Source organism: Hyperoodon ampullatus (genome assembly GCF_949752795.1).
Source record: "Hyperoodon ampullatus genome assembly, chromosome: 8".
NCBI lineage: Eukaryota > Metazoa > Chordata > Mammalia > Artiodactyla > Ziphiidae > Hyperoodon > Hyperoodon ampullatus.
The window spans coordinates 115,628,307-115,654,128 of record NC_136921.1 but is presented as its reverse complement, the minus strand read 5'-3'; the positions used below and the strand labels follow the sequence as shown (position 1 = coordinate 115,654,128).

Here is a 25,822-nt window from a genome sequence, read left to right as displayed (position 1 = left end):
AGCTGTTTGTGGTGAGAGCGGCTTCCTGGCCCCGCCTCTCCCCTCCTCTCTGAAGGTACACTCAGGACAGAGGAAAGCCACACAGCAGGGCTTCTTTGGACCTTGGTCCAAATCCTGCCCTTGAGCAAGTCGCTAACCTCCCCAAGCCTCATTTTCTTATCTGCACAGCTGGGTTTGCATTTGGGGGGGCAGTGATGGCCGTTCATTGCAACAGTGGATCTGAATGTCACTAAGGGGTGGCTGTCGCTGGCTGTTGCTGGTTCAGTGCACCAGAATTCAGAAGCAGGGACTTATCCAAACACCACACCAAAGGGACACACGCTGTCTCTAGTTGCTGATGGGCCAGGACACATCTCTGTGGTCCGGGATGCTTGTTCAGATGGGTGGTCGTGTCTGCGGCACAGCCCAAGCGCCGGCTGGGGAGGGGCTGCTCCGTCGGACCCTGTGAAGCAGAATGCGGTTGTGTGACCTTGTGTCCCTAGGCGTGTGGGCTGGGGTCCTTCCCGCCACAAGACCAAGGTGGTGACACGGCCCGAGTGTGTCACCTGCTGGCCTGGGTGCCAGCCGTGCTCCCAGGCCCCTCTGCGGGGCAGAATGAGCTGGTGTTCACCAAATGGGAGCACCTTCCGTGAACCCACCGTAGCTCTGCTTGCTAAGACATCTGTAAGCCCCAGGCCTCAGAACCCAACAGAATCAACGGACGGCCAAAAACAAAGATGTTCAAGGAAAAGAATACCCTGAGTAACTCAACCTTTTCTCCCAGCTGGGAGCTTTCCCACAGGCGCTTCATCCTTTCTGGTTGAAAACAAAGTCTGTGATTACACGCGTGCACTTGTACAGACATACGTGCAGGGTACTCACCCGGGGCAGCTGGTCTTGGACCCAGCATCCTTCATCCACAAAGGAGATGGTTAGCAAAGAAGACCCCAGAATCCCCTTCCAGCCGGAGGATTCTGGTGGCCCAGCCTTAAAGGGGCTTCCCAGATTTGCCAGCCAAGGATGGGGTGGGGGGAGGGCTGGGCGTGGTTGCCCCCCAGGGCAGAGGGCAGTGGGCAGGGGCTCGGCCGAGGCTGCTCCTGTTGGTGGTGGTGGGATTTCTAGGGGGTCGGCTGGTCCTGGGAATGCGGGCCCAGAGAGTCACAGGGTGTCGCTCCTGCCCTCAGTTCTCCTGCAGTGGTGGAGACAGCACACTAACTCGCAACCCCGCAGCCAGGACATCCTGCGTCTCCCTGGAGGAGGGGACCTATGGGGTCTGGGCAGGGCTGAGCAGGCAGAAAGGAGGAAGGCGGGCGCCGCGAGCCCGGGAACCGCCGAGCGCGGCTGTGGGTGCTGATGCGCTCTTCAGCACAGCCCTGGAGGTCGGCACTCGGGGACCCTTTACAAAGAGGAAACGGGCCCGAGGAGGGTCTGGGCAGGGTGGGAACCTTGGCATGTGGATTCTTGTCCAGCAATGTGGTCAGACCATTTCTCGGCTGCTGTGTGCCCAGAGGGGAAACCAGAACCCTGGTTGGGAGAGGAGGGGCCATCAGGAGGAGCGGTCTGGGGCCCCTGGTCCTGAGGAGCGGGGAGCCCGGTCTGGGGGCAGGCCCTCATCCCTCCCTGCAGCTCCGTGTGTATGTATGGGGAGGGGGAGAGCGCGCCCACGGGCAGTCGTGTAGGGCACCGCGCGCGTGCGTGCACGCGTGTTTAAGGCAACAGGTCCCCGAGGCCCAGGCGACTCCAGAAGGGAAGGACCTCGGTGTTGGAGAGCCGTCTGTGCACTGCCAGGCTGCCTTTTGCCGTGGCATCCTGCGTCCTCCCCACCCCAGACCGGCCAGGAGTCTAGGGCCTCTGCTTGGCGAATGTCCAATCGGGGCATTTCGGGGCGATCCTGGTCGCAATGTGAGCCGTGGCCCTGGAGCACGTGACTCCTTTCCCTCTCCTTCCTGTGGAAAAGTCACCTGCTGGGATGCTCTACAGCAATAAAAAAGGCGCCAGTTCCTGCCACGCACAGCTGCGTGGAGAAACCTCACCGATAATGTCGGACGAAAGAAGCTGTTTGAGAAAAAGCATTGATAATTCCATTTACGTAAGAGACAAATACGCAAAACAGGCAACGCTAAGCTGAGGGTGAGAGGCCAGGTTGGTGGCTGCCCCGGGGAGGGTCCGGATGGGGCAGGGAGGCTGCTGGGCGCTGGCCGGGCCGTGCTTCTTGGCCCGCTGCGGGCTTCACTGGTGGGTTCCCTTTGTGAGAGGCCACCGAGCAGTTCACCTACGGTTTGTGACTTGGCTGTTGTGCCTCAGGCGTTGCTGGACCCGGTCTCGGCCTCTGCGTACCTAACAGGACAGGCAGTAACACAGATCCTCGGCACACCAGGTGTGGACCAGGCCCATCATACAGATGAGCAAACTGAGGCCAAGAGAGGCCCGTGCCCCAGAGCCGCCAGCTGGACAGGGGCGGATCCGCAGTGCCCATCAGACTGTCCCCACCCCCAGTCCCCTTCCCCCGTCACGTCACCCCCACAAGTGCGGTCATGCTGACGCGCCTTGGCTTGGCTGTCCTGCAGTGTCGCGTTTCTCCAGCCCCCGGGTGACGCCCCGCCTGAGCCGCAAGCGGGCGCTGTCCATCTCCCCACTCTCGGACGCCAGCCTTGACCTGCAGCGCATGATCCGGACCTCACCCAACTCGCTGGTGGCCTACATCAACAACTCGAGAAGCAGCTCGGCCGCCAGCGGCTCCTACGGGCACCTGTCGGCCGGCACTCTCAGGTGAGCCCAGCCCGCGAGCCGGGGCCAGGAATGGGAGCTGGGCTGGGGCCCAGTGGAGAGGGTCCCCGCTGGCCCCCCGGGAGAAACACAGGACTTGTTTGGGGTTTTTTTTTTTTTATTGAAATATAGTTGATTTACAGTGTTGTGTTAGTTCCTGCTGTACAGCAAAGTGACTCAGTTATACACATATATACATTCTTTTTCATATTCTTTTCCACATGGTTTATCACAGGATATGGAATAGAGTTCCCTGTGCTCTACAGTAGGACCTTGTTGTTTATAGGACTTGTAAGTCAGTCTACTTGCGACTATTCTAGGAATTCAAAACCAGTAGTGATGACTTTGAAACATGCCAACATTTGGGTACATCTTCATGGGCCTCTTTTTCACTCACCAAGTGATTTTTAGTAAACCTTACCGGGCCTGTCGTGAAAAATTCCATCATGAATGGAATGTAACCCTTACCGGGGCCTGTCGTGAAAAATTCCATCATGAAGTCAAAGGGGACTTTCCTAGTATTTCAGCAGTGTCACTGACCAGCACTGGGACCGCTGGAGGTGTGACACTGGCTTGGCCTGCACGTCTCTGGGCTGGCAGACGTCTCCCTCTGTGGTCACAGCACACGCAGACCTCACCATCACCGCCCGCCCTGTCCCCTCTGTGCAGCCCTTGACTCTTCAGAAGACTCAGACCCCAGCCAGCTTGGCTGAAACCCATGTCCTTACCCTGGCCCTCCTGAAAGAGGCCAGGGTTAGAGGAGCTTAGGAATGCCAAGAGAGCTCAGCCCAAGGACCCGGGGATAAGGGATGATAACAGTTATATCAGTTATCTTTTGCTGTGTGACAACAAAACAAAAACAAAAACAAAACCCCGCAGTTTCAAACAGTAAGCAGTTAGCCTCTCGCACCATTTCCGAGGGCCAGGAGCATGAGACTGGCGCAGCTTCAGGTCTCTCACGAGGCTGCAGTCCAGATGTCGGCCAGGGCCGTGGTCCCCTGGAGACTTGACTGGGCCTGGATGTCTGTTTCCAGGATGGCTTGCCCTTGGGCCTGTCGGCACAGGCTTTAGTTCCTCTTCACGGGAGCCCCCTCACGTGCTGCTTGAGCGTCCTCACAACATGGTGGCTGGCTCCTCCTCCCCCCGCCCCCAGAGGGAGTGACCCCAGAGAGCAAGGAGGAAGCCACGGCATCTTCTGTGACTTAGCCTCCGAGTGTCCTGTTCTGGAAAGAGTGGCCCGTATGCAGGTGGCGTGGTAGAGCTCAGAAGACAGAGGACAGGGGGAACCGGAGGGCTTGGGACACACTTCCTGGACGAGGGGGCATTAGAACGGGGTTCAAATAGTCGGGGAGCATCAGTGATGCAGGGGCGCATCTCAGGCGACAGAGCAGTGAAGGGCCAGGGACAAAGGCTGCGTCCTGGGGCAGGGCCTGGGGGCTCCTCACAGACGTGGAGGCCTGAGACAGCTGGCAGTGGGGAGCCACGGGTGCTTGAGTGGGTAAAGCCACGGTGACGGGGCAGTCGGCAGCGTGCCCGTCCCGACCCCCGGGCAGGGTCCTGTCTGCCCAGGAAGCGTGAGCCTCACAGAGTCCTGCCCCCACCCCACCCCACCCCTCTCCATCACCTTGTCTGCCGTTCTCTGCAGCCCGGCCTTCACCTTCCCCCACCCCATCAACCCCGTGGCCTACCAGCAGATCCTGAGCCAGCAGCGGGGCCTGGGCTCGGCCTTCGGACACACGCCACCCCTGATCCAGCCCTCACCCACCTTCCTGGCCCAACAGCCCACGGCCTTCACCTCCATCAATGCCACGTCCACGCAGCTCAGCAGCAGCAGCAACTGTCTGAGTGATGCCAACCAGGTAGGTGGGGACGGGGGGCGCGGGGCCACCAGGTACTCATCCACGCCAAGCGAAGGCCAGTCGTGGCCGTCTCATGCCAGGAACCTGTGGAAGGACTCTGGGCACGGGTCTGGCTGGCACCGTACCCCTGGGCAGAGGCCACGTGATCAAACGGGCCTCGGGCTGGATCCCCAGTCAGGAGACCGGGGCTGGGTCCTCACACTGCCCTCACGCACCGTGGGCCAGCACCCAGCCTCAGTGCTTTGGCTGCCTGTCCGATAAGCATAACGACTAAATGGAGAAACCCTAGCATTCAGAGTCAGGCATCATACAGGGACCTCATACACAGCATGTAACATGGATGGCTGAAACAGGTAATTAATATTGTACAGCTCAGTTTGAGAGCATGAGTTTACCCAAGGCCATCTTATGTGACCTTCCCAACGGGCTTTTGACATGCCCGGGCCGGCTCGCAAGTGCTTGGCGTGCTCGGTGCCATGAGCATTTGATGAATGAACAAAGTCCTGTTTTGCAGATGAGGAAATGCAGTTGGAGTCCTAGAGACAGTATCAGATAGTAGGAAGGGTGCAGGCCTCAGAATCAGATCGTGTTTTGAACCCTGACTTACCTGAAAGCTCTTTCAGCCTGAGCTCACACGCCTGCAGAGTGGGGCTGCCACCGGTACGGGGTCACTGAGCCTGGGCCCACCTGGGTCCTGGTTAGAGCTCACGATGACCGTCCTTGAGGTGAAGCAGCTGCCCAGGCCACCCAGCTGGCAGGGCAGAGGCTGGAAGTGACCACGTGCTGGGGAGGAAAGACCAGAGGCCGTACGGTCTAGGAGCGGCCCTCTTCTAGAAAGTTCTCCCCAGGGCTCCAGGCGGCCACCCAGCACCTCCCCCAGACGGTGGCTGTCGGCCTTTGTCGCATCCCCTGACTCCGCAGCTCTAACCCGCGGGTCCTGAGGAGCCAAGCTCTTCTGTCCCGCTCCCTGGACTGGCCGGCCCTGTTGTCCTCAGACCCAGAGCCGCCCCTGCCTGGGAGGGCTGAGAGGGCATTTCTCAAAGAGAGAGTCTCTGCTCCGTCTCCGTTGGGGGGTGGGGGCTGAGTGGTAGGGAGGAGGGTGATGACGGGCCCGGCCCTGGGCTCCCCGGGCTGTGCCCTGGGCACGAGGACCAAGCTGTGCAGTGACTCAGTTTCTGAAACTGCAAACTGCCTAGTGCGGAGGGTCCAGGGTAAAGCCCAAGCAGAACTTTGGGGTGCCCCCCTGTGCTCCCCTCTTCCAGAACAAGCAGAGCAGCGAGTCGGCCGTGAGCAGCACCGTCAACCCCCTCGTCATTCACAAGCGCAGCAAGGTCAAGACCGAGGCCGAGGGCCTGCAGCCGGCCTCCCCTCTGACCCTGACGCAGGTAACCTGCCGGCCGTCCTGGCCGGGCTCGAACTGGGGCCGGGCCTCGTCTTCTGGGGCAGCTGCCTTGGGGCCATGACCCTGTTGAGAGTGGGTGATGGACGGCTGCCTGCATGAATGAATGAATGAGTGAGTGAGTGGACCCGAGAGGGCGGGGCAGGCACGCCAGGAAGCTCAGGGAGGACCAGAACTGTGTCCCCAGCTCCCTGCACCCACCTCACAAGTGGTCATCAAACGCCTGCCTGAGGGGGAGGGGGGAGGGAGGGGAGGGAGGGAGGGAGGGAGGGCTGCAGCTGTCTGTCCCCGCAGCACAAGCCCCAGGTCAACTGAGTTGCTCACGGCCCCTGAATGGCCCAACCCCCCGCCTCTGTGCGCTCTCCCTGGAAATCTGAACCCCACCCTGTTCCCTGAATAGTAAGACTCACATCTGCCCAGACACCCCCCGCCCCTCCCCGCCACCCAGCTTCTAGGTCACTGTGTCTCCTGCGCTGCACGGTAAGCTTTGGAGAGGTGGCATTTGGGAACAGTGCCTGGTTTGGCTCTGCGTCACCGGGTTTGCCTAGGGCCTGGTGCGCAGCGGCTGAGAGGGAATATTCTCTAAGGACTCAGCGCACATTTGAGGGGGTGAGTGTTACAGTGCCTGGGAGGGGAGTGGGGACAGTTCCTGGCGGGACGGCGAGGAACCGAGCATCCCGCAGCCCAGAACGTGCCTGTGGTGGGGCTGAGACCCTAGTGCAGGTGTCTTTCTTTGGAGAGCCTGCCGGTTATTCCAACACCAAGCCGACAGGCACACAGCCCCAGCTCCAGGGGAGGGGACGGCATGCATGCTGACCTCCGGGGCAGGCCTCTCGTGGTGGCCCGGTCTCCACCCGTTACTGCGGAATCCGCAGCTATGACACCACGGGTCCTCGGGGCCTCTGGCCCCCGTCCCCCCTACATCTGCCGGGCCATCCTTTATCAAACCTGTAAACCATAGGGCGTGCTCCAGGCACTTAAGTTTGATGAAATATTGGGTTGTGTTATTGTCAGGCAAACAGAGAGGTTGGTGACAAATTCTTCTCCCCTCACTGACACCAGAGCATCTCTGCGTGATGCATGGTTTCCACGCGGCTGGCCATCATCAGGGGCCGTTGAAATTGATGAGGACGGTGAGCATCTACGGGAGATAAACTCACCGGAGCCATGGGGCAGGGCTGCGGGGAGGCGCTCAGCACCGGGGAGCCCCCAGCCCCGCCCCCTCAACCCGGGGGGCTGCACAGAGCCCACCCTCCTGCCCAGCTCCGCTCCTACCTCGTGTCATGGAAGGACAGCCGTTTATCACGAGGAGGTTGTCACCGTGTCACTCAGTGTCCTGACTCTGACCTGACTCCTTTGCTCCCTGACTCATTTGCAAGGTGGACGGGCTTGCTTTCTCTTGGCAGCAAATGCAACAGAACGAATCCCTTCTCAGCTTCAGCCCTCGGGTTCCTGGGCTGGGGTGCTGCTCGGCTGGAGGCCCAGGCCCACCCACCGCCCCTGCACTCTCCTCGGATCATGTCCATGTGACAGCGTCTTCTCGTCTTCTCTGAAATAAGCAGGGCAGGCAGCTTGAGGAGTAATACGTCTATTTCCAGTTTTTCTGCAAGTGCAGAGGCATTAGGGGGCCCCAGCCCTCCCACGGCTGGAGATGCGGGAAAGAGGCCTTCCTGCTCCTGCTTTTAATGTGGACCCAGTACTGCCCGGGGACTTACTGGACAACACGTCATTTTCCTTTTCCAGAACACGTGCATTAATTGTAAGGCGCTCTGGGAGACGACACTCAGAACCCACCCCCTGGAGAGACCTCTGCAGCCCCAGTGGAAAGCCAGTCTGGGGTGCGAGTCCGCACCGGCCACAGGGTGGGGGTCACGAGGCCAGTTTCTGCTCCGAGAAGTGGACTCAACTTCAGGAGGGAGGCTGAGATGGAGGCTGCAGCCTCCGCTTCATTGAGTCCCTGTAGCCTTTGGGAACTGGGGTGCCTGTCTCTGGGGAGAGAGTGTCTGTCCCCCCTTAGCCTGAGCTATAAATGCTTTCCCCCGAGGCTCTTCTGAAAGACAGACATTCCTGCCACTTTAGAAATCGTTCAGAAGTAAAGCAGGTCCCCCAGCGTCTGCCCCTCTGCCTGGCTTTGTTCTGAGCCTGCCCCACAGGCCAGGGGATACTGGGGAGGCCTCGGCCTGCTCTGGAGGGCCTCGCCGGGCCTCCTTCCCAGCCTGGCCATCTGTGCCTCTCCCCAGGTCCCCGCTCCTGGTAGCACTCAGCCTGTCCCGTGTGACCGGCTTGGAAGCTGCCCCTGGCCAGCTCTGTTGGCGTCCGCTGGGATGGGGGGGCTTGTGGGGTTGACCCTCAGTCTGTTGCTGGTTTGGGAAGAAAAGCCTTTGTCTTCTTTGAAAGGAATTTCGGGTGCCTGTGATCCATGGAAGGCCCATCTCAGGGGCCTTTCCTTTACCTTGAAACGGGCATACGTGGGCCCCATCGTGGCCGGGAGACATGAGCCCAGATCTGGGCAGCCTCAAACTCACTGTGTCCTGGAGGGAGCCGGTCGGCCTCTGCTGGAACGTCAGGGTGCCCGGCTGTCATACCAGAATACAAACACCCGCATTTTAGGGCTGTTACAGGGAAGCCCGATGCTGGGAGAGTATGTGAGTGCCATGTGTGCCCTTGGGAGGAGGGGGCAGTGTGAGGGTAAGGCCAGGCCAATGCGTGTGGAGTTTCCTCTTGCCTCCAGACAGGAGCCGACCCCGCACACACTCTAAATACAAATGCCCGCCGCCCCCCTGAGCCTGAGGGGCCTGCCCTGGCTCTCCCCAGGGAAACCCCATCCGATAAGCAAAAGTCACTGCCCTCCTGTCTCCTGTCCTCTTTGCCATGGCCACTGACCCAGGATTGATGGGACTCCGTGTGGATGACCGGCCAGCATGTGTGCATGCTTGTGCGTTCATGCCTGTGATGTGCGTGTGAGCACAGGCGTGGCCCCACCTAGACCAGCCCACGGGTCCTCAGCCCAGCCTTCACGGGGCTGAGAGTGACCTTTCCTCAGGGCCAGGTGGCTGGATGTGGCTCATGTGTGTGTGCCCTGCACCCCCCACCCCCACCCCAGGAGCAGCTGGCTGACCTCAAGGAGGACCTGGACCGGGACGACTGTAAGCAAGAGGCGGAGGTGGTCATCTACGAGACCAGCTGCCACTGGGAGGACTGCACCAAGGAGTACGACACCCAGGATCAGCTGGTGCATGTAAGCCCCCGAGCACCCTGGCCTGCCTGCCGGTGCCCAGCCCAGGCCCCTGCTAGAGAGAAGGGGCTCCCGGAGATGCCTGGGCCACCTGCTGTGCAAGTGGAAGGCGTGATTAGTTACCTAGGCCGTGCTTGTTTCTAAAAGGGGACTTATAAATATGTATGTAGTACAAGAGATTAACAAAAATAATGGAAAATTAGAAGGAAAGGAACAATAAAATGAAGCCCAAAGTAAAGGTAGTATTAAAAACCAAGTGCTCTGAGCTTGGTCTTTTTTTATTTTTATGTTTTTCTGGAGCTTCCTGGCAGCCAATGCAAAGAGGGAAATAAGATTAGGTAAGCCAGCCAGCATCCACAAGATAACAACAAACCTGACCCTGAAACCTGAAAGAAGTTTCTCCCATGGAGGGAGGAGTTGGTCATTTCCTCTTGGAGACCATGCACAGATACCCAGTGTACATGGGTGCAGCTGGGTGTTTACACCCATACAGGGAGGAGGCTGCTGTATGATGCCTGGGTGCTGACGGATCAGGAGATCAGAGAAGGCCGCGGGAGCTGGGTGTGCCCTTTCAGGGTCTGCCTATAAACTTTCTACAACAGCAGCCACTGTGGGCTTACTCATGCAGTGCAAACAGCAGGAACGGGAGCTCAAGGTAGGAGGTGCCTGGCTTCCGACCTGGCTCCACCACAGCTAGCCAAGTGGTTCTGAACAAGTGACTGAACCTCTATGAGCCTCAGGTTTTTTCTCCTGTAAATAGAGGTGAAGCCCACTCTACAGAGGGGTGAAGGTTGACCATGATACCAGCATAAGCACTTAGCAGAGAGCAACCCTCCATACACGGGCATTCCCTCCTGGTTTCCTCCTCCCTATTCCCCAGGCAGGCCCCGAGTGGTTCCCTCTTCTCCATCCAGGAAAGAGCTTAAAGTCAAGAATAAACCTCCCCCAACCCCAATGCACACTCCTTGGTGAGTGAGTGTCTGTAAAGGTGAACCTACATCAAGCTGGAAGCTCAATTGCTGGGTAGATCCCCACTCGGCAACTCTCTTACATTTTAACCAATTTAATTGTAAATTTGAGTTAGCTACCTGACATTTTTTAAATATTTAAAAAATTATGTAAGTATTATATAAACATGTTCTCTTTATAATCAAATTGAGCACTATGGAAGTATACAAAATGTAGAGTAAAAATCCCCCTACCCTCTCCTTTCTCACCTCCAGAGACAAGCATTGTCCAGAGTTGAGCGTGGATCCTCCAGATGGCTTCTGTTCACACGCACACACGCACACACACACGCTGGTCACACCCAGGAGCCATCCCACGGGAGCCACCTCCTCCCTAGCTCTGTGAAATCAACATTTAAGACACCACCCACTCCCCCTGCTTCCTTTTCTCATGGGCTTGCTCTCAAAGACTGTAGGTTTCTTTGGTGTTGGGGTTTTTCTCCCCACATTCTCACCCAGGGGACTGGACTTTCCCAGCAAACCCATTGCCGCTGACATCAAACCTATAAAGCAGGGTCTTATCTAATCCCCCTGGGACTCAAACATAATTTTTCAACCAAGTGCTCTGAGCTAGAGTTCACATACACATCTTTTTTTTTTTTTTTTTTTTTTTTTTTTGAGCTTCCTGGCTGCCAGTGCAAAGAGGGAAATAAGATCAGTTCAGCCAGCCAGCACCTGCAAGATAATAACACCTCTTTGGGTTAAACAAGTCTTGAGGTGGAGTAGGGGCCACTGGAGCTGTGAGCTGTGGGACAAATCAGATAGATGAAAGGGGGAAAAGAGAAGACCTGGAGCCGGGAGGGGTTGCAGGCAGAGAGGGGGAGGGAAGGCTGTAAAAGATGCTCAGCAAGGAGTGGGTCAGCCCTAAAGCGCAGGGAGGGGATTCCTCAAGTGAAGGCAGGGCGTCCAGACGTGGGAAGAAGGGCTCCAGCTGCAGGCTCCTGCCTGGGTCCCGGGGCTGTGGGTGACCAGCTGCACCTGGCCCTGAAAGGAGCCGGTTCCTGTGTTGGGGTGTGGGGAGCAGGCTGGTCTGCTCAGCTCCGTGTCTCTCTCTGCTCCCTGGGAAGATGGACGGCCTGGGCACGCCCGCGAACTGGAGCCCCTAGTCAATTCTTAACAATTTGTTGCTAAGCAAACCAATAAGAAAAAAAACGAAAGGTATTGTCAGGAAGCATTTTTATCATTTGAAAGGCTTTCAGAATGGAAAGTGAGGCTGATATAGTAAGATTTCCCTGGTAGTTCAAAGCGCCGTAGATTTTGCTTGCTCTGATGTCGGCATTTGGATGCATGACGGTCCAGCCTGTCACCCAGGGCACCAGGGCCCAGCGGTCTTCTGTCTTGCGGGAAGAAGATGCTGCTGGACCCCAGATGCTCAGCTCCGGCACAGCCTTGTAGGTTGCAAGGTCTACAGAAGCGCCGTCCAGTAGAAAGACACCACCAGCCCCAGTGCCAGCCCCACATGTAGTCTTACATTAGCTAGGGGCACGTTTAAGCAGAGTGAAAGGAAACAGGTAAACTTCATTGGATTCATGTATCAATATTTTGTTTAACCTAATATATCTAATATTATCCTTTCTGCATGCAGTCAGTATATCACAAAATTATTGAGATATTTTACATCCTTTTTTCATTCTCAGTCTTTGAAACAGGTGTGTGGTCTATACTTACAGCCCATCCTGGTCGGGACCAACCACCTTTCAGGGGTGCAACAGCCACGAGTGGAGAATGGCCACCAAATGGGACAGTGTGGGTCCAGACGTGGTGGCAGAGATGCCACCATTCCCGCTCCCCAGTTAAACAGACAACCTGAAAGATTAAGGGCATAAAGGTCCTGAGGCCCCACCCACGTATCAACACATCCCAAAGCTCAGACGTAGTAAGAGCCCTGCCCCAGTGAGGACTGCAGCCTTCAGTTAAATCATGAAAGCAAGCAACAAAACCAACTGTCCTACTCAGGGCGGCTTGCTGCTCTGCTACCTGTGACAGAAAACCTCCGTGGCCTGTTGCTCCCCATCACAGGGAGAAACTGCCCCCCGGGGGGCGCACAGGTGATGGGCCCAGGGCAGAGGCCAGAAGGCGTGGGGGCAGGGGCTGAGAAGAAGAGAAAAGTCCTCCCCATGCTCCTGACCCAGGGCAGTGCTGGCTGGGGTGGGTCTGAGGCCCACTCGTCCAGGGAAGGCTTTCTGGCCATGCACTTCCCAGCTGCGCCTGAGATGCAGCCTGAGCACCGAGGGCCCCCACCACCACTGCAGGATCAGCTGGATGTCTTGGGCTGTCCCGCCTTGCTCTCCTGGGCCGTTTTGTCCCCCGGGCAGCATCACACAGTGCCCAGGGCACACCGTGAGGGTCTGACTCTAGCTCCATCCTGGGCAGGCTACTTTAACAACCTGGGCTTTTGTGAAAAGGGGACAAAGCTGTCATTTCATGGGTCACTGTCAAAAAGAGAGACGAGGATGCATTTATGTTTCTGTTACGATAAAAATGTTAGGGAATTCCCTGGCGGTCCGGTGGTTAGGACTCGGCGCTTTCACTGCCGAGGACCTGGCTTCAACCCCTGGTCAGGAACCAGATCCCACAAGCCTCGTGGCCTGAAAGAAAAACAAAAATATTATTTAAAAATTTCTGGAACCATAGGGACAAGCTTGGGAGAGGCTGCTCATGCCCCCACTGTGTGCATGTCTGCCCCACCGCAGCTAATGAGTGCCTACTGTTTGCAGCCTGGAAGCATCATCATAACCATCAGTTCTCCATAGACCAGAGCCTAGAGCCCAGACTGGAATGAGCGGGGTATCTGTGACCATCATGGAGGGTCACTTTGATGACTAATTGGAAGATGCAGCCCAGATAACTCACGAGGAGGCGTGGCCGGCACCTGGATGCTGGCCCATGCGGCGGCTGGTCTGCATAGACCAGGTGGGGTCTGGAGGGGTGGGTGGACGGGCTCACCCTTCCCCGTGGGCTTCTTCCCGGCAGCATATCAACAACGAGCACATCCACGGGGAGAAGAAGGAGTTCGTGTGTCGCTGGCAGGCCTGCACGCGGGAGCAGAAGCCCTTCAAGGCGCAGTACATGCTGGTGGTGCACATGCGCAGACACACGGGCGAGAAGCCCCACAAGTGCACGGTGAGTGGCCGCGGGCCGGCCCATCGGCCAGCTGACGGGGCTGGTGTGGGCAAACCTGGTGGAACAGCGTTGGGACAGGCCTTGCCGACAGGGTGTCCTGTCTGCCCCCGCCCAGTCGTGGGTCCTGGGGGCCCCTCTTCTGTCTGTCTGTCTGCTGCCCCAGAGCTTTGCTTACTCTCCCTGTGGGGCAGCGTGTGCATCTCGGTACCTGCGGGGGTGGGGGGGCGTGCTGGTGTCTCTGTGGTTGTGTCTGCGTTACCAGGAGCCCCACGGCGCAGCTGTGCCTTCACCCAACAGGGTGACCCCGGGCAGGGGGCCAGCTTGGTGGCTCCCTGCAGCCTGTCCTCCGCACAGAAAAGAGTTTCACTGGAGCATCCCAGATTGAGCGATGACGGATTAAAAGTCACTTGGGTTGAGTTTCTTAAAAAGTGGGGACTTAGTGATAAGACCTTTTAGACAGTCTCCCTTATGGAGTCAACAGGATTTGTGACACTATTGGGTTGGCCAAAAAGATCGGGGAAACCCAAACGAACTTTTTGGCCAGCCCAATGTGTTTGGTGAGACCTTTTTTTAAATTTTTATTTTATTTATTTTTGTCTACAGCAGGTTCTTATTAGTTATCCATTTTATACATACTAGTGTATACATGTCAATCCCCATCTCCCAGTTCATCACAGCACCACCCCTCCCCCACCACTTTCCCCGCTTGGTGTCCATACGTTTGTTGTCTACATCTGTGTCTGTTTCTGCGCTGCAAACCGGTTCATCTGTACTATTTCTCTAGGTTCCACATATATGCGTTAATATAGGTGAGACCCTTTTTTTTTTTTTTTTTTTTTTTTTTTTTGCAGTATGCGGGCCTCTCACTGCTGTGGCCTCTCCCGTTGCGGAGCACAGGCTCTGGACGCGCAGGCTCAGCGGCCATGGCTCACGGGCCCAGCCGCTCCGCGGCATGTGGGATCCTCCCGGACTGGGGCACGAACCCGTGTCCCCTGCATTGGCAGGCAGATTCGCAACCACTGCACCACCAAGGAAGCCCTAGACCCGTTTTTAACACACAGGAATGGCTCCCTCTTTCAAAGAGCGGTGGCCCCGTGATGCACTCCTGTGGCTGTGACAGAGGCCTCTGGGAAATGCTCTTTGTGAATTACCGTATTTCATAGATTCTGAGACATACACTTCGTTCTCATTTTAATGACTCTGAAATCAGTCTGTCTTAAAATCGGTGGTGTCCAGGATTCAATGAAATACACTACCTTCGTGGGCAAGGTTTTGGTTTTTTTACGTTGAGATAGAATTCACATACCATAAAGTTCACCCTTTTTTTTAAGAATGTACAATTCAGGGCTTCCCTGGTGGCGCAGTGGTTGAGAGTCCACCTGCCGATGCAGGGGACACGGGTTCGTGCCCCGGTCCGGGGGGATCCCACATGCCGCGGAGCAGCTGGGCCCGTGAGCCATGGCCACTGAGCCTGCGCGTCCGGAGCCTGTGCTCCGCAACGGGAGAGGCCACAACAGTGAGAGAGGCCCGCATATCGAAAAAAAAAAAAAAAAAAAAAAAGAATGTACAATTCAGTGATTTTGAGCGAATTCACAGACTTGTGCAGCCTTCACCACTAGCTAATTTTAGGACATTTTCAACACCTCCCCAAAAGAAACCCCACACCCACCAGCAATCACCCCCATGTCCCCCTCCCCTGCATCCCCTGACCACCACTAATTTGCTTTCTGTCTCTATCAACATGCTTATTCTGGGCAGTTCATAAAAATGGAATCAAACACTGTGTAGCCTCTGTGTCTTTTCCTTCATTTAGCATGTTTTCAAGGTTCATCCATGTAGTATCATGTATGAGTATTTCATTTCTTTTTGTGGCTAAATAATATTCCACTGTGGACAGATCACAGTTTTTTATCCATTAATCAGTTGGTGGCTATTTGCATTGTTTTCACTTTTAGGCTATTAACACTGCTATGAACATTCACTTTCAAGTTTTTGTGTGGCTATGTTTTCAGTTTCTTACGTATATACCTAAGAGTGGGTCATAGAGTCATAGAGTGGGTCATTGCTGGGTCATAGAGTAACTCTATGTTTAACTTTTTGAGGACCTGCCAAACTCTTTTCCAAAAAGGTGACAGTATTTTACATTCCCACCAGCCATGGGTGAGGGTTCTGATTTCTCCACATCCACACCAAAACTTGTAGTTACCTGCCTTCCAGTTACCTAGTCATCCTAGTGTGTGTGAAGTTGCATCTCATTGTGGTTTTGATTTGCATTCCCCTAATGACAGATGAATTTGGGCATCTTTTCGTGTGCTTATTGGCCATTTGTATATCTTCTTTAGAGAAATGTCTACTCCAATATTTTGCCCATTTTTAAATTGAGTTATTTGTCTTTTTGTTGTTGAATTGTAGTGATTTTACTAGAGCCTGATTGGATATATGATTTGCAGATAGTTTCTCACGTTCTGTAGGTTTTTTTTTTTGTTTGTTTTTTCTTTTTTTTTGGCGGTACGCGGGCCTCTCACTGTTGTGGCCTCTCCCGTTGCGGAGCACAGGCTCCGGACGCGCAGGCTCAGCGGCCATGGCTCACGGGCCCAGCCGCTCTGCGGCATGTGGGATCTTCCCGGACCGGGGCACGAACCCGTGTCCCCTGCATCGGCAGGCGGACTCTCAACCACTGCGCCACCAGGGAAGCCCCTGTAGGTTTTCTTTTGATTTTCTTCATGGTTTCCTTTGAAGCATAAAAGTTTTAAATTTTCTCAAAGTCCAATGTTTTCTTTGCTTGTGCTTTTGTTGACGTATCTAAGAAACCACTGCCTTGGGCCTCCCTGGTGGCGCAGTGGTTGAGAGTCCGCCTGCCGATGCGGGGGATACGGGTTCGTGCCCCGGTCTGGGAGGATCCCATATGCCGCGGAGCGGCTGGGCCCGTGAGCCGTGGCCGCTGGGCCTGCGCGTCCGGAGCCTGTGCTCCGCAACGGGAGAGACCACAACAGTGAGAGGCCCGCGTACCGCAAAAAAAAAAAAAAAAAAAAAAAAGAAACCACTGCCTAATCCAAGGTCACAAAGATTTATCCCTATATTTTCTTCTGTGAGTTTTATAGTTAATAAGTATAGTTTTATTTATATAAACATATAAATATATACATGTATACATTTAGTAAGGTAGTTCTTCCATTTAGGTCCTTAATCTATTTTGAGTTAATTTTTGCAGAGGGTGTGAGATAAGGATCCAACTTCGTTCTTTCGCGTGTTGTTACACAGTTGTCCCAACCCCATTTGTTGGAGAGACTATATTTCCCCCATCGAATGGTCTCGACACCCTTGTTGAAACCCAGTTGAGCCTAAATGTATGAGTTTATTTCTTAACTCGCAGTTCTCTTCTGTTGATCGATACATCTGTCCTTATGCCAGTACCACACAATGTCTTTTTTTTAAATTGATGTACAGTTGATTTACAATGTTGTGTTAATTTCTGCTGTACAGCAAAGGGACTCCGTTATACACATATATACATTCTTTTTTATGTTCTTTTCTATGATGGTTTATCCCAGGAGATTGGATATAGTTCCCTGTGCTGTACAGTAGCTTGATTACCATAGTTTTGTCGTAAGTTTTGAAATTGGCAAGTGTCAGTCTTCCAAATTTGTCCTCCTTTTGCAAGATTGTTTTGGCTCTTCTGGATCTTTTGCAGCAAGTTATTTTCTTAACACCCCGAGTGGTAGCAAACCATAGCCCTCTGATATGAGCTGTGAACTGCAGAAACAAATAAAAGGCATTGGAGCCAAGTGTGCCCAGTCAAACTGGTCCGGAGTAAAGGGGAGGATGTGAAGAATGAGACAGTTCCTGCTGGGGTTTACGTGTTATTCTGGGGGCAATTTTCACAGCTACACTGGATGCAATGGCGGTGTGTTTGGAATAGGTACCTCCTGCAGTGCTCCTTCCTTCCTCCCTCCCTCCCTCTCTTCCTGCCCCTGTCTCTGGCTCCCTCTTTTCTTCCTTTCCTAAAATGTTTATTGAGCACCGCACATGTTTCTCTTCCTCAGGCGCTAAGTCCTAGGAACACAGAAATGAACAAGACCTAGAAAGTACCCGCTCTCCAGGAGCTTGTATCCTATTGGGAAGGCCAGATAACAAAATGATTAAGATAATTATAAACTGTGTTAGGGAGTATAAAGGGAAAAGGGTGGTATTATAATTAAGAAAATCAGAGAATTGTTCTCGGAGGAGATGACCTCAAAGATTGAGAGGGAGTGGGCCAAGCCAGTGCCGGGGTGGGTGGGGGTGGGAAAGAGGTTCCAGCCAGAGGGCACAGTGTGCGCAAAGGCCACTCGCCGGGAAGAGCTCAGCGGGGTCAGGGAGCAGAAGGGACCGAGGGTGAGGATGGCCAGCTCCCTCAGGGACGCGGAGGACTCTGGATTTTATTCTCAGCACATTCAATGCACAGAACAGTTCTAATCAGGGAGTGGCGTTGGGAGACCGTTGAAGAGAACATTTACAGATTATTTCCCATAATCATATGGGAAGAGTCTTTACAATGTGCTGTTGATTTTAACGAGCAGAATAAGTAACTGAACGCTCGAGATGTTCCCGATTTGGGTTTTAAAAACGTGCGGGGATGAACTGCAGAGTCCCCAGAATGAGACTTGCCGGGGCCGTGGACGGTGTCATTTTCCTGTCCCTTCCACGTTTTTGCGACGTGTCCTCTATATAATCAGGAAGGAAGGTAGATGCTGTCGCTGAGATCCGTGCGCCTGGCTGCACGTGCGGGGCAGAGCGAACGCCGGGGAGGGGGAGGGGCCAGCGGGCCGGCCGCCAGGTCAGGCTCCCTGCGGTGGATCTGGGGCGCCCTCACTGACTGAACCCGCCTCTTCCCAGTTTGAGGGCTGTTCGAAGGCCTACTCCCGCCTGGAGAACCTGAAGACGCACCTGCGCTCCCACACAGGGGAGAAGCCGTACGTGTGTGAGCATGAGGGCTGCAACAAAGCCTTCTCGAATGCCTCGGACCGCGCCAAGCACCAGAACCGCACCCATTCCAACGAGGTACCCGGCCCCAGGGAGGCGGGCAGCGGGCGGGCGTGCGCCTGGGGCCCCGCGGACACGTGCGTGAATGCATCACCCTCATCCCACGGTTTCTAGACGCCCGTAGGCCATTCGGTGCCCAGGTGCCACTTCCCCCCGCCCCCTGGTGTGGGGACTCGGCACGCAGCGGCAGCCCTGTCCCCCCACCACAGGCTGTCAGCGTGCATGACACGCTCCAGCCGCTCGTGCCGCCCGGGCCTGCGGAGCTGTCGGTCCCTCCCCACGTGGGGCGCAGAGCAGCCTCTGTCTCTCCTGGTAGCCAGAGCCCCAGGCAGGGCTGAGGGAGCCCAGGGAGGAAAGTCGGGTGGGAGCTCGTGGTGACTCTGTACCCACCTTCCGGTCCCCGCCCAGCCACTCAACTGCTGTCACTCGGGTAGACTCAGGAAAGGATGTTTCTAAACGTTTTGATACATTTTGGACCCCAAAGGGACCTGCTCCAATGCTGGCAGGAAGTTCGAGGACTTCCCAAAGGTATCTGAACCCCTCAGAGTGTCTAAAGACAAGAGCTAGCCTCGGATAGGGGTGTGTGGGGGTATGTGTGTTTGCAAGTATGTATGTGCATGTGTGTGGATGTGGATGTATGTATTATGTGTGTGGGTGTTTACATACGTGTGTAAGTGTGTGTTTACGTGGATGTGTGTGCTTGTATGTGCATACATGTGTGTACCTGTGTGTGTGTATGCATGTAGACAGAGTATGTCTATATGTGGATGTTGCTGGTGTGTGTGTGTATGAGCTCAGGACCGAGGTTCAGAAACCCTGGGTTTTCATCCCACTCCTGGGTGACTTGGGGCCAGTGTCTTTGACTCTCTGAACCTGTCTTTCCTCATGAGAGAGAGCAGGTGTTCGCGCTGTGTCACAGACGTATAACGAGGTAATACACTCGCTACTGATACCAAAAAGCCCAGCACCCCAATCGCTATGCAGATCACACCAGGCACTGTGTGTCCCCTCCCTCCACAGGCTCTGATCCATGTCCCCGGTCCGTGGTGGGGCCCCCTTAACCACAGGCTTACGTGCAGGAAAAGGTGGCAGGCGAAGCCGGCGGGGCGGGGCTCCGGCGGGGCGGGGCTCCGGCGGGGCGGGGCTGACGTGGCTGCGTCCAGGGGTCCAGCGCCTTCCGACAGTGCCGCCAGCTCTGCCGAAGGACGCGGCTTCGGGAGGACGGACGGTGCTCCCACGCGGAGTCTGCCTTCCTATCCCATCCGTAACGCCTCTCCTCTTCCAGAAACCCTACATCTGCAAGATCCCAGGCTGCACCAAGAGGTACACAGACCCCAGCTCCCTCCGGAAGCACGTGAAAACGGTCCACGGCCCAGATGCGCACGTCACCAAGAAGCAGCGCAACGACGTGCACCTCCGCACCCCCCTGCTCAGGGAGAACGGGGACAGCGAGGCCGGCGCCGAGCCTGGCCGGGGCTCCGAGGAGAGCGCCGAGGCCAGCAGCACCAGCCAGGCCGTGGAGGACTGCCTGCACGTCAAAGCCATCAAGACCGAGCACTCCGGGGTAAGCAGGGCTGCGCAGCAGAGGCCCGGTCCATACCCCGCCCCCAGGAGGCCGTGCCCAGCAGCACCAGGAGCGCGAGGATGTCCCTCCTCTCCCCAGCTCAGCTGGCCCCCATCGCCACCTCGGGCCCCCACGGAACCTGTTTCGTGCCAGGTCCCGTCCTGCTGGGCAGGCCGTGGGTGACGGGGATGCCTCCCCCGACGCGGTCCGTTTGCAGGGGGCGGGGCGGTAGCCGGTGTCTGCCTTTCCAACCAGGACCCGCCGCCGCCGCAGCCGCCCCGCCCCTCTGTCCTGTCTCTGCGTCCTTGCCCCTCTGGCCCGCACCCCTTTTGTTCTAACCACCTGTTCTTTGTCTCCACCTCTTTCTCCTGACTGTACCTCCCCTAAGGATAGACGGTACGGAGGTGAGCGGAGCGGCGGGGTGGGCTCTGGGCGCGCTGGCGCGAGTGAGGGGGGGCTGGGGCGCTTGTCCGGGCTCCTGGCGGCCGGGAAGGCAGGCACCGCAGGGGGGGGCCGTCGGAACAGCTCGAGGCCGGCAGCAGGGGCCAAGCTTGCAGGCACAGGAGGAAGCGGTGGGGTCCGAGCCCACGTGAGGGTCAGGGCAGGGTGGGGGTGTGAATCTGGACTGCGGAGCCGGGCGGGCGTGACCTACAGAAGGCCTTGAGTGCCGAGGCGAGGGATGTGGGCCGTGCTGTGTGCAGCTCCCCTGGAAAGGTCAGGAATTTGGGAGCCTTCGGGTTAGAAATGAACCAGGCATGCTGCACCCCAGGTGAGCCTCATGTGGGCTCAGATCCCAGGTCACGGTGGAGGGAGCCCAGGTTCTGTGGGGTTCCACCCCGTACACGTGTGCCACGGGCTCTCGCCTCGATTCACCCTGTTGCAGAGGGAGGGCTGGTTTGGGGTGGCCACTCAGGTCAAGGGCGAAGGCTGTGTCCAGCAGCTGCACCCTCCGCGGTCAACCCTTCCCTTTCTAGCAACCCACCTCCGGCCTGCTGGGCAGACGGCAGGTAGCAGGCCTTCACTGTTTCTTGCTTTATCGAGCGGCCCACCCCCATCGCTGTTGTTGGGGTACTTGAGTCTCCTCTTTCCTGTCAATTTCGCGCGGCTGCGGCAGCCTCTGTGGGGCTCAGCTTAAAAGGGTCCACATACTGAAAGCTCTACAGGCAGAGAGCTCCGGCCCAGACGTTGACTGGGAAAGCTTAGGAGCATAGCAGGGGGCTAGGGCGGGTGGGTGGTGGGTGCCTGGCGATTACCCGCTGCCTTCTACTCGCCGGGTGGTCTCCATCCATCCACCGACTCTCTCCAGGAGTCAGTTCGGGTCCCGCTTACAGTTGGGGAAGCCGGGGTTCAGAGCAGTGATGCTTTGAAAGCTCCTCCATACGGCAGCTTCCTGCCCCCGGGTGTGCAAGGGTGCAGCGTGGGTGGTGGGGCCGGTGGGTGCTCGCACCCTCTGAGTCTGGTGCCTTCTCACCACGCTCCCCACAGCTGTGTCAGTCCAGCCCCGGGGCCCAGTCTTCCTGCAGCAGCGAGCCCTCTCCTCTGGGCAGTGCCCCCAACAATGACAGTGGCGTGGAGATGCCGGGGACAGGGCCCGGGAGCCTGGCAGACCTGACAGCTCTGGAGGACCCCCCGCCGGGGGCCGACGCCTCCGCCCTGGCCACGCCTTCTACCGGTGGCCTGCAGCTGCGCAAACACATGACCGCGGTGCACCGGTTCGAGCAGCTCAAGAGGGAGAAGCTCAAGTCGCTCAAGGATTCCTGCTCATGGGCCGGGCCGGCTCCACACACCCGGAGCTCCAAGCTGCCCGCCCTGCCGGCAAGTGGTGAGTGGAGGCCCCGGGCGTGCAGGTGTGCCTTGGAGAAGATGGATCTTACAGGCCCATTGCACAGGTCAGGGAATTGAGGCTCAGAGAGGTGAAAGTGCCTTGCTCAGATCGGTGGCAGAGCTGAGACTCGGTCCAGGCCTGAGTGGCTCCAAAGCCCACGCTCTTCCGGCTACAGCATGCTGCATCCCATGAGCCCCAAGGCCGGCAGACCCAGCTCAGCTCTTGCTCTCCTCGTGAGCCATCCACTTGTCTATCAGGCACCTGCCGCGCACACCACAGCAAAGGCCCTCGGCAGGACAGTGATACGTTCCCGGTCCCTGTGGTTAGAAGGCCAAGTTACGAGATGCCGAATGAGCAAGTAGCGCCGAGTACAGAGCTCAGGGTAGCTCGAGAGAAAGCAAGGCAGCCGGGAAGGTGCAGGGAGGGCGTCACGGAGGGGGCGGCCCTGTGCTCAGCCTCGGGAAGCGTTGGCCAGGCTTTGAGGTGGAAGACGTCTTCACCAGGCATTTCTTGAGTGCCACCGTGCCAGGCTGCGCGCCGGGCGCCAGACACCTTGGGGCACTGAGCCTCCAGACTGCCCTCCAGGGCCCAGTGTGCACCGTGGCACTGAGTTATTAAGAGGAGACCCCTGAGAGGCACCACCGTGCTCCTCCTTGAAGGGGGGATTCGTTGCACCAGCTGTCGAGGGAACTGCCGGCAGATGGCCTTCAACTCCCCACCCCCTCCAGAGATTGCCTGGGGTGCTGACAGCTGCCTCACCCAAGGTCACCCTTCCCGGCATGGCCCACATCCAGGGATAGATCTCTGCAGGGCTGTAGAGGCTGCTCAAGGCCCAGAGCTGCCTATGAGATGAGCCGCGGCTGGCGGTGGGCCTGCGTTGCAGCTGTCTTCTCCCTAACCACTCTGCTGCCTCTCCGCAGCACCCCGCCGTGGCTGTGGGTCTCAGGACACTCCCCCTGAACAGCCTGCTGGGTAAACTCAGTCCCAGGGGAGCCCACCTGGCAACACCCATCCGTAGATGGTGGGGATGCAGGGAGGCTGTGGCCAGGGCCCTCCTGGGCTCTTGGGGATAACGCAGTGCTACGGAGAGGCACATCCCATCCACAGCTGGAGAAACTGAGGATGGGACCGAATGAGAGGGCAGGGCCAGCCGGGCAGTGCTAGACGGGGACCGGGCCTCCTGACTTCCACCAGCCGCCCTGGCAGTGAGTGCCACCATCTGCTGACTGTCCTTTCCTTTCCTCCTCTCGTTGAGAAATCATTGGCTGCGTGCCTGCTGGGTGCCAGGCCCCGTTCCAGGGCTCTAGGCCCGGCAGGCTCAGCGCGGCCCAAGCAGGCAGAGCACCGCCCCTTGTCCCCAGTCCCCGGCGCTGACCTCTCTCCTCTCCCGCAGGCTCCGTGCTGGAAAACTTCAGAGGCGGCGGCGGGCCGGCGGGGCTGCTGCCCACCCCGCGGCTGTCCGAGCTGTCCGCCGGCGAGGTGACCGTGCTGAGCCACCTGCAGGAGCGCCGCGACAGCTCCACCAGCACGGTCAGCTCGGCCTACACCGTGAGCCGCCGCTCCTCGGGCATCTCCCCCTACTTCTCCAGCCGCCGCTCCAGCGAGGCCTCGCCCCTGGGCGCCGGCCGCGCACACCCCGCCAGCTCCGCCGACTCCTATGACCCCATCTCCACCGACGCGTCGCGGCGCTCCAGCGAGGCCAGCCAGTATGGCGGCAGCGGTGGTGGCGGCCCGGGGCTGCTCCAGCTCACGCCCGCCCAGCAGTACAGCCTGCGGGCCAAGTACGCGGCGGCCACGGGCGGGCCGCCCCCCACCCCGCTCCCCGGCCTGGAGCGCGCTAGCCTGCGGACCCGGCTGGCGCTCCTGGATGCGCCCGAGCGCACGCTGCCCGCCGCCTGCCCGCGCCCGATCGGGCCTCGGCGGGGCAGCGATGGGCCGCACTACGGGCCAGCGGGGCCGGCGCCCTGCTTCCCCCACGAGGCGCCGGGTGGTGGGGCGCGGAGGGCCAGCGATCCCGGGAGGCGACCCGACGCCCTGGCGCCCCCGCGGGTGCAGCGCTTCCACAGCGCCCACGACGTGACCCCGGCCGCTCTGCCGCCGCCCTGCGCCCAGGGCCGAGGCCTCCGTCTGCAGAGCCACGCGAGCGCCGACGGCGGCCTGGCCCGCGGCCCCTACTCGCCCCGGCCGCCCAGTATCAGCGAGAACGCAGTGATGGAGGCCTTGGCGGTGGGGGCGGACGGCGCGGGCCCCGAGGTCGGCCTCGGGCTGCCGGAGGACGACCTTGTGCTGCCCGACGACGTGGTGCAGTACATCAAGGCGCATGCCGGGGGCGCCCTGGAGGAGAGCGCCCCAAAGGTGTACCCCCCGGAGAGCACCTGCTTCTCCGAGAGCCCCAAACTGCCCAGCCCCGGGCTGCACGGCCGGCACACGATAGCGGCTGCAGACTCCAACGTGGGCCCCTCTGCCCCTGTGCTGGGAGGCTGTCCACTGGGTTACGGGGCCCCCTCCAGCCTGAACAAAAACAGTATGCCTGTGCAGTGGAACGAGGTGAGCTCCGGCACCGTGGACGCCCTGGCCAGCCAGGGGAAGCCCCCGGCCTTCCCACAGGGCCACCTGGCAGTGGTGCCGCAGAAGCCAGCCTTCAGCCAGTACCCAGGCTACAGTCAACAGGGCCTGCAGCTGAGCCCCGGGGTCCTGGACAGCTTGCAGCCACACCTGCAGCCCTGCGGTGGAGCACCCTCCGCGCCCAGGGTAAATTACATGCAGCAGCTGCGGCAGCCAGGGGCAGGTGGCCAGTGTTCCAGCATGGCGGCTGCTGTGAGCGCCCACCCCGGCTTCGGCCAAGCCCATCCCCAGCTGAGCCCCCTGGGTGGGGCCCCGCACCAGTTCCCCCGGTCCTGCAGCAACATGGCGGCCAAGCCAGGCCACCTGGGGCCCCCCCAGCAGATGGAAGTTGTCCCTGACCCCGCCATGATGGTTAGCAGCCACAGGGAACTTGACGGCCCCAGTTCCAGCCTGGCTAGGATGCCACCACCTCACCTAGCCCAGAGCTACCCCCAGCAGAGCCATCACCTGGCCACAGCCATGAGCCACGAGGGCTACTGCCAAGGCCCCAGCCTTGTGCCTCCCCACCAGCCTGGCTTCGTGGGGCCTCAGCAGGGCCCGACGGGGGCGGCCGGATCGAGCTTCGGCCTAGTGCAACCCCGGCCACCTGCAGAGCCCGGCCCTGCTGGCCGCCGCCGTGGGGTGCGTGTGGGGCAGCAGCTGGCCTATGCCAGGGCCACTGGCCATGCCATGGCTGCCCTGTCGGCCGACCAGGAGTTGGCAGAGTCTGTGCCCAAGGGGACGATGGGTGGCGTGTTGGCCCTGACTCCCCAGGCACCCCCCCAGGATGCGGGCGGGGCCCAGGACCACAGCACGCTTTACTATTACGGCCAGATCCACATGTATGAGCAGAACGGAGGCCTGGAGAACCAGGCCAGCTGCCAGGCCATGCGGCCCCAGCCTCCACAGCCCCAGGCCTTGCCCTCGCCAGGGCTTAACCAGGTGTCCAGCACTGTGGACTCCCAGCTACTCGAGGCCCCCCAGATTGATTTTGATGCCATCATGGATGATGGTGATCACTCCAGCTTGCTCTCGGGGGCCCTGAGCCCCAGTCTCCTCCACGGCTTCTCCCAGAGCTCCTCCCGCCTCACCACCCCCCGCAACTCCCTGACTCTGCCCTCCATCCCCGCGGGCATCAGCAACATGGCCGTCGGGGACATGAGCTCCATGCTCACCAGCCTGGCCGAGGAGAGCAAGTTCCTCAACATGATGACCTAAGGCCCCGGCCCCTGGCGCTGTGCGGACCCTGAGGGACCAGCGCTTCCTAGAGCGCGGGGCTTTCGTCCATTTCATCTTTTTCCCCAAAAAGTATTAAATAGGTCTGAGGGAGTTTGGCCAGTGGCTGGTTCAGACCACAGAGGCTTTAAGGGCAGGTTTATGTGCGTCCTGTCTGGTCTTCTTTTTAGATTATCTGTCGGAACTCTGAAAAAAGCCTCAAC

The 25,822-nt window shown here is 58.3% G+C and overlaps 1 protein-coding gene across 1 annotated transcript in view; it reads left to right on the top strand.

Moving 5' to 3' along the window:
* Window positions 1-25,601, top strand: part of GLI2 (GLI family zinc finger 2) — a gene marked incomplete at its 3' end in the record, with an annotated part of 245,640 nt that extends 220,039 nt beyond the window's left edge. Inside the window, exons 6-14 of the mRNA XM_079710035.1 lie at window positions 2,547-2,748; window positions 4,391-4,604; window positions 5,867-5,989; window positions 9,107-9,241; window positions 13,219-13,368; window positions 18,244-18,408; window positions 19,676-19,954; window positions 21,440-21,776; window positions 23,173-25,601. Coding sequence (XP_079566161.1) covers window positions 2,547-2,748; window positions 4,391-4,604; window positions 5,867-5,989; window positions 9,107-9,241; window positions 13,219-13,368; window positions 18,244-18,408; window positions 19,676-19,954; window positions 21,440-21,776; window positions 23,173-25,601 — 4,034 coding nt within the window. The remainder of the gene's footprint in view (window positions 1-2,546; window positions 2,749-4,390; window positions 4,605-5,866; window positions 5,990-9,106; window positions 9,242-13,218; window positions 13,369-18,243; window positions 18,409-19,675; window positions 19,955-21,439; window positions 21,777-23,172) is intronic.
* Between the last annotated feature and the right edge of the window lie 221 nt (window positions 25,602-25,822).